Source organism: Schistocerca nitens, chromosome 4 (genome assembly GCF_023898315.1).
Source record: "Schistocerca nitens isolate TAMUIC-IGC-003100 chromosome 4, iqSchNite1.1, whole genome shotgun sequence".
NCBI classification, from domain to species: domain Eukaryota; kingdom Metazoa; phylum Arthropoda; class Insecta; order Orthoptera; family Acrididae; genus Schistocerca; species Schistocerca nitens.
Window position 1 is genome coordinate 252,655,469 of NC_064617.1, and position 8,753 is coordinate 252,664,221.

Consider the following 8,753-nt stretch of genomic DNA (forward strand, 5'->3'; position numbering starts at 1 on the left):
CTAATAAAAGCGTGGTCAATTCTGCTTTGCTTCTTGCATAAAGAGATGCTAGACGCAATTTCAAATTGCATCTTCTGATTGATATGCATGCAGCTATCGTGAGTATATGCCTACCTTGTGATTAGCTTTTCATGTTAGCATTTCTGCTAAACCCAATACATCTACATCTACATAGTCACTGTGAAATTCACACTTAAGTGCCTGGCAGAGGATTCATCGAACCATTTTCATACTACTTCTCTACCATTCCACTCTCGAATGGCGCGTGGGAAAAAGGAACACCTGAATCTTTCCGTTCGAGCTCTGGTTTCTCTTATTGCAATATGATGATCGTTACTCCCTTCGTAGGTGGGTGTCAACAAAATATTTACGCATTCGGAAGAGAAAGTTGGTGATTGAAATTTCGTAAATAGATTTCGCCGCAAAGAAAACCGCCTTAGTTTCAGTGACTGCGACACTATCACCCCTATTGCGGGATAATACGATACGAGCTGCCCTTCTTTGCACTTTTTCGATGTCCTCCGTCAATCCTACCTGGTAAGGATCCCATACCACGCAGCAATATTCCAGTAGAGGACGGACGAGTGTAATGTAGGCTGTCTCTTTAGTGGGTTTGTCGCATCTTTTAAGTGTCCTGCCAACAAAGGACAGTCTTTGTTTCGCTTTCCCCACTATATTATTTATGTGGTCTTTTCAATTTAAGTTCCTCATAATTGTAATTCATAGGTATTTAGTCGAATTGACAGCCCTTAGATTTGTGCGATTTATCGTATACCCAAAATTTATCGGATTTCTTTTAATACCCATGTGGATGACCTCGCACTTTTCTATGTTTAGTGCTAATTGCCTCTTTTCACACCATACAGAAATTCTCTCTAGATTATTTTGTATCCTGTATTTTGTTCTGCTCATTCGAATCTTCGTCTATCACGATTATTCATTCTCCTGTATGCTCCCACTGACGGTTTAACCGTCTCTAGTTGTCTTTGCTCATGTCCGCTGAATTGGTTGTCCCGGTAGGGCTTTTCCATAGCTTCTGTCCTTGCGTTGGACTTCTCCATTTCATATTTTCCGTCGCATCATCTTTATATGGCTCCGTTATATTGCCGCTATATTCCTGCTTTCTTAAAATGTCCTCCTTCAGAAGGCAAGTGCAGATGACTGAATGCTAAACGGCACTACAAAATCCGTTGTGCTTCCACATACACAGTCATCTCCAGTCTGCGAACGGTTTAAACAACGACTATGAACAAGCAATCCGCTAGACTATCCATGTGTCGAGTGAGATCACCCATACGACGAATAGTTAAATGATGTTCACCAAACACAGTAACTCATCTGCAGTGCTTGACAATAACAAATAAACTGATATACACAATTACTGGAGATACAACAAAATTCTGCGGAATGTGGAATTTACTTCCGGTCATCTGCAGTCTTACGCTAAACGCTCAGTCTTTCTCATTTTTTTTCTACGGTTTTATTCTTCATATCAGAAACAGTATCATCTAATTACGGTAAAAAGTAACACAGCAGACGAACAACTAAATCCTGTAATTTACCCTAAAATACAGGAAGCACCGAATGCAGTAAATTTGATACTGAGTCCAGATACCGTGCCACATCTCACCTCTCCTCTGGTACAAACACACTTCTTCCTGTTCCCCGGGCGAGCAAAGCAACAGAATCAGCACCATTAGATGTAAATGCCTCGCTGATGCCAAGAAGACAGTTTTTCACTGGCGTAATGCGCTTGTAAACATCGACTGCGCGCTACTAATTCTACTAGAATGATTAAACCGCAGCTATAAGTACAAGATTCACTGAGAAACTAACAGTCTACCTGTGGAGCGCAAATAGCAGGGGTTAAAAAAAATATGTCGACATCTTTGCTGTGAATGTACGGAACGATACCAATCGAGATACTAATGACGTCTTCCTTCTCAATTATTGCTTCACGCTTCCTGGACATGGAAAACTCAGCGGCAACCAGGGATTTATTTGCAGCATAAGTCGACGGGCGGCGTAGGGAAGCTCTCAGGTAAGTCACGGACCATTTACGGTGGAAATCGTACTGTAATTTGGAAAAGCACCGAGTAATCACTGGAGAGCTGCCTTTTTAACACTCACGCACGTACAACGAGAAAAGAGGAACAGAATGCTCTCCTTGTGGTACAAGCTAACGTACGTATATGATGGTTCATTATTTGTTAAAGAATGCTTCATACTCGGAAAAGTTATTTGACAGTAAATTTACAAATTAAATCAGCTTATGATAGAGCAGGAGTGCCCATTGTTATATAATCTCGAAAAGCCAGAAAACAACATGGCTTTCGTCATGAGAAAGCTTCAGGGCTGATGTTCACACAAACCGCGTACCACGTTGTTGTAGCCACATACAAATTGCTTCAACTTTATGTAACTGTTTAAATAAGTTGTGATTCATCTAGAAAGCACAGGGATAATGAATGAGCAACCACTGATGGTTGTGAACTCCGGATCAGTAGTCAGTACGACAAGGGAGGTCTTCCACTTCATTACATAGAACGAATATTACCGACATAGTCTCTACAAATAGGATTTCAGTCTTTTACTTGAGATTTTCTCGTTTTGTGACACAATGATCTCTCTTTATTTGTCAACAAATACCAGAAAATCGGAGAGTTTGTGTAGAATGCTTGTCGGTACTACTCAAAGTAAACTCCTTGAGGATAATCCGAAAATCACTTTGTACCTTAATTTAATTTCACTCATCAAGTTCCCTGCCACCACGTAAGTTAAAGCTACTTGGGCATGGAACGATGTACTACTGATTCAAAAATAGCTGATAAGATATTTAAAAACAAAAACAGTATTATAAATACATAAATAACTATTACAATAATTATTTCAATAGCTCTCTAAATTACTGCTGGGAACTCCTGTATAGAAAAAAAAGTCGTGTGCTACAAGGGCGCCTTTCTATTTAGTTTTGAAAATATAGTGCGTATCACTCAAAGTTTTCTGTTCTGCGTGAAACCTAGTGATGACAGAAAACCTGTAGAAAAATGTGCATATTTCTGTACCGTGGGTACAAAAGTGCTATCCAAGTGCAAATCATTTTCCTGTCTAGGTTTCACTGTTAAGTGAGTCCACATTTTTTATGTTAAATTTCGTGAATCAGTATATGTACAGGGATTCTGCAGTTAGAATTTCGAGCTGCCTTAACAGCGTCTTGTGCGGAGTTCGTGAATTGACTACGCAAACTGCCTTCTCTGACTCTTCTCCAAAACATGATACCATAAGATAAATAAAATAAAAATGTACGAAGCGAAAACTCTTCTCGTTGCACTGTCAAAGACGGCAAAAGCTAATCTTATAGTAAATATAGTTGAACTTAATTCATGCACTAGATCCTGAATGTTGTCCTTCCGAAAGAGCTTTCCTACAAGTTTGTCATTAAATGTGAAACTTTCGATTTTATTCTTCATTACAGTGAGCGCTCTACCACTAGCATCTTCTGCTGTAGGTGGTCTATGAAATCAAACGATTAACCATTTTTGGCCCACCTCTGAAGTTTAGCTTCTCTCAGATAAATCCACATTCGGAGTCCATGGTTACATCTGTATAAGAGGGACTTTCGATAAGTAATGCAACACATTTTTTTCTCGGTCAGTTTCAGTTGAAAAATGGCGAATTTGTTTTGGGACATCATAGAATATTCCCGCTTCAATCCCTATGGTTTCATAAAGTTCCAATAGATGGCTGCGCTATAGGTAGCCTTCCAGATGGTGTCTGTAATGTAGGTGCGTTACAAGCAGAGAGATCTCATTGAGTTTATTTTGGTGAAATCCATAGCATCGCAGACGCTCAAAGGCTCTTATAGAATGTCTATGGAAACCAGTGAACAAAGGCACGGCGAGTCGTTGGGTGACGCGTCTGTCATCATCGCAAGCCTGTCCGATGTCCCGCGTGCCGGCCTGTCCGACACAAATGTCACTTACTGTGTTGAAACACGTGGGGACTCCCATTCGAGATGATCACTCCCATTCGAGGTGATCGACGGATCACAGTCAAACACCTCACTGCTCAGCTGGGCGTTGATAGTGTTAACACACCCGAAAGCTGCTCACGAAGCTTCACGGGACTATTCTTCCTCATACACCCTACAGACCAGGTCACGGACCTTCCGAATCGCATCTGTTTGACCTAATCAACGATGCACTCCGCGAGAAACAGTACTTGGATGATGGGGAGGCTACTGATGCTCCAAGAGATTGGCTCCTACCTCGAGCAGTAGAGTGATACGTTGCGGGCACACAGGCCCTTGCAGTAATGTGGTTCAAATGGCTCCAAGCACTATGGTACTTAACATCTGAGGTCATCAGTCCACGAGACTTAGAACTACGTAAACCTGACTAACCTAAGGACATCACACACATCTATGCCCGAGGCAGGATTCGAACCTGTGACCATAGCAGCCACGTGGTTCCAGACTGAAGCGCCTAGAACCACTCGGCCACCGCGGCCGGCCAGTAATGTGGCGTAAAGGCGTCACGCTGAACGGAGATTTTGTTGAAAAATAGGGTTTGTAGCCAAAATAGTGGGGAAAAGTGTAATGTATTGGAATTCTGAATGAAAACAACCTGCTTACAGAAAAAAAAATGTGCTGTGTTACTTATTGAAGACCTTTCGTATTATCGAATTCTCTACTGCCGTAAATACGCCGCTGCCACTGGCGACTAACCTGTCCTTACGATAAATATTCTAACCTGAATTTGTCTCTGTATGTCCATCTTTTTAGCGATGGTTGCGAGACTCGGATGTTCGATACAGGATGTCAAATTAAACACATTTTTGCCGTCTATTTTCCAAACTTATTTTATTTGGCTACCAGCTTCAGTGTTTTACTACGCCATCCTCAGGCCACTGAATGACGTGCAGGAAGCTTCTACCTCGGTTCTGATCAAAACAGGGGCCAGCAGTACTGGTATTGGTATACTTCTAATATAGCGATTACTTCAGATGACGGTTCGTGCACCAATACTGGAATTGCTGGCCCATGTTTTGATCAGAACCGAGGCAGAAGCTTCCTACACGTCGGTTAGGGGCCTTAGGATGGTGCAGTAAAACGCTGAACCTGGGAGCCAAATAAAATAAGTTTTGAAAGTAAACGGCTGAAAGGTGTTTAATTTGACATCCTAATCTAAATTTAGTATTTCGTTGCTATTCCCTTCTGGTATCCATCAATTTTCTGTTCCTAGTAGTATCTGTGCAACATGTCCTTCAATAAGCAATCCAGGCCGGTCGGTGTGGGCGAACGGTTCTAGGCGCTTCAGTCCGGAACCGCGCTGCTGCTACGGTCGCAGGTTCAAATACTACCTCGGGCGTGGATGTGTGTGATGTCCTTAGGTTAGTTAGGTTTAAGTAGTAAGTTCTACGGGACTGATGACCTCAGATGTTAAGCCTCATAATTTGAACCATCCAGTCATCCACTGTCCAGTGGCGTGGCTCTTTACACCATTTCAGGTGTCACTTGGTACTGACTGCAGAGATTTGTGGCTTACGAGGAGGTGATCCTCCATTGCGCACTATTCTTTTTAACCCTATTCGCACAACCATTGTGCTGGCTTCACTGCTGGTAGCACTTTGGAACTACTGAGCGATTTCTTTCGCAGACTTCGTACGATTTGGTTCAACCACAATCCGCACCGCTCGACGTTCCACGTCCTTCAGAACATGGGGTCCACCTGGTCTTGTTTTAGCTGTGGTTGTTCCTTTACTTTCCCATTTCACAGTCACTTCACCAATAGTCGAGTGGAAGAACTTTCCAAGCATTTCAACGTCTCTGATGGATTTGTTAATCACGTGTCATCCAATGACTAGTCCACTTCCGAAGTCACTCAGCTCTCCTCACCAGTCCATTCTGCTATTACTGCTTCTCTACTGACATCAGAATACTCTCCGGATCCACTTACACTGACGGGTCCGCCTCTCGTAACATCTATTACATAGGGGGGTCCACAAACTTTTGATCAAATAGCGCATATACTTCAAGAGTGTCCGCCCTGATAGCTGAATGGTCAGCGTGACGGCCTGCCGTCCTAAGGGTCCCGGGTTCGATTCCCGGCTGGATCGGCGATTTTCTCCGCTTAGGGACTGGGTGTTGTGTTGTCTTCATCATCATTTCATCCCCATCCGGCGCGCAGATCGCCCAGTGTGGCGTCGAATGTAATAAGACCTGCACCAAGGCGGCCGGATCTGTCCCGTAAGGGGCCTCCTGGCAATGACACAAAACGCTCATTTCCATTTCCACTTAAAGAGTCCCTCAGAGATGTCTCATGGGACCCATACTGTATGCTTTACACACGGCAAACAGGTTCAAAGAACCGTGTAGAGATACTGGCGCTGGCACTACCAAAAGCAGGAAGCGCGATATTCATCATCGCAGACTGTGCTCACGATGGATTTATTTTATAGCGGTTGCTCGTTTTTCCTTACGATTACCGAGTTTATCATAGAGGGCTATGAAGATAACGCGTTGTAGCGCTGAAATGGAAAGCAAATGAAGTAAGACCTTTAAATATAGCTAAAGCGTTCGTTGATACCTTACTAATCATAGTAACAACTAACGTCCCCCTGTTCATCTAAAGATGGGCATTCAAAGGCCAAACTTGTTTGTCAGATCAGAAAAGAAACAGAAAAAAAGGACCAACAAAGTGGGTCCTTTTCAGCCAATAATCAACAAAATTTAGGTGGATCAAAAGAAGACTACTATGGATTTAATATGTGAATAAAAACTGAAGTAAATAATGAAATGGAAAGTAATAGAAAGATTAATAACGTCAATGCTGTTGCTTTGTGTTGCAGACGGCCAAGCCAGCCACCTGAACCTGTTCAACTCGCGGCAGCAGGCGAAGAAGAAGCGGAAGTCGCGCACGGCGTTCACCAACCACCAGATCTTCGAGCTGGAGAAGCGCTTCCTGTACCAGAAGTACCTGTCACCTGCGGACCGCGACGAGATCGCGGGCCAGCTGGGCCTGAGCAACGCGCAGGTCATCACGTGGTTCCAGAACCGGCGCGCCAAGCTGAAGCGCGACATGGAGGAGCTCAAAAAGGACGCCGGGTCCACCGACGTCTTGACCGCGCACAGGTCCTTCCTGGAGAAGGTCACCGACCTCGGAATTCTGAAGAAGAAGGCGCCCTCGAGCAGCGCACAGATGGCGGCAGCTGCATCCGCTCTGGGGGTAGCATCTGGAGGTTTCGGGGGTGGAGGCGACTCGAGTATCGACAAGTAGAGGGCACTTCTGCAGGACAATGTCACACAATGTGGAGTAACTGGGTGGACACTAACTACGTACGCATTTGAATTCTGAAGAATGCGACTCACCTGCACAATATGTCGCCACAGAGCATTGGTCAGGCAATTTTTGACAGGTATTTTGTTCCTGCTATGAGAGACGGTCACTTTCCCATTTTACAGTCACTTCACCAATAGTCGATTGGAAGAACTTTACAAGTATTGAAACGTGCCGGGCGCGGTGGCCGTGCAGTTCTAGGCACTTCAGTCCGGAACCGCGTGACTGCTACGGTCTCAGGTTCGAATCCTGCCTCGGGCATGGATGTGTGTGATGTCCTTAGGTTAGTTAGGTTTAAGTAGTTCTAAGTTCTAGGGGACTGATGACCTTAGAAGTTAAGTCCCATAGTGCTCAGAGCCATTTGAACCATTTTTCATCCACTGTGTCTTCCAGAAGGACGAGATCACCCAACCTCCGGCTGGACCCTTATGACTATTGTTACACAGTGTTTGCTTTCAGACGTGCACACCAATAGCCATCTGTGCCATAGAGCATAAAATATCATTAATTTGAAAAGGCCACCAGTCGCCACTCAGTACATATTCAGTTGCGGCACAGACATGAAAATTCCAGGCATCATTTCCGATGACCTCAGATGTTGAGTCCCATAGTGCTCAGAGCCATTTGAACCATATTGAAACGTCCCTGAATGGACTGGTCAGGAGCTCAGTGACTTCGAACGTGGACTAGACGTTGTTTGTCACCTGAGTAACGAATCCATCAGGGACGTTTCAATACTCGTAAAGTTCTTCCACTCATCACTGTCAGGATTTATGCGAAACTGCGAGCTCAGAAAGATGAGGTCTCACTATGTTAACCTTTATAAAAGTGAAGAAACGTAAGACTCAACAGGTGTTGAGTAACACGTGGCAAGGCGTTTATTGTTGCAAACATTTACCGCTACAGAAGATCCAGTGCCAGATTCCATGATAAATGGATATAAAAATGTAGCAGAGTATGAACACAGAATCATACACTGTCTTACGAATGATGGAAAAGTTAGATGGCTGCAGCCGGCTTTCGCTTTGAAACTTAAAAGTTTGGACTGTTCTGTAACTTCTATAGTGCACTTAAAGTGTTAATTCGTGCAAAAAGAAAAAAAAACTTATCAATAACACTTCAGTTAGTTTGTTAATAGCGGAATTGGCATCTGCAATGGAAGAAAAGGGAAAATTATATAGCAGAAACGAATTTAGGGAGACAAAAACGCTATTAAAGGAACAAAAACTACTACGTAATCAGTGAATAAATGTGTTATAACCATGGTGCTGTTTGGATGCTTAGCTCCAAATTCAGATCACATATCGTTTCATGATTGAAAAACTAGTAACTTTAGTGAGTATCAAAGAATGGTTTTGTTGATATAACGGTTTAGCTTACAGTCATATTTACAAATGCAGTTCCGTCTTACATGAA

General features: G+C 43.4%; 1 protein-coding gene across 1 annotated transcript; it reads left to right on the plus strand.

Moving 5' to 3' along the window:
• Positions 1-6,827: 6,827 nt before the first annotated feature.
• On the plus strand, positions 6,828-7,277 carry LOC126252235 (transcription factor LBX1-like). Its single transcript, XM_049953107.1, has one exon. It carries the CDS (start codon positions 6,828-6,830, stop codon positions 7,275-7,277), a length of 450 nt encoding a protein of 149 aa, XP_049809064.1.
• The last annotated feature ends 1,476 nt before the right edge of the window (positions 7,278-8,753 follow it).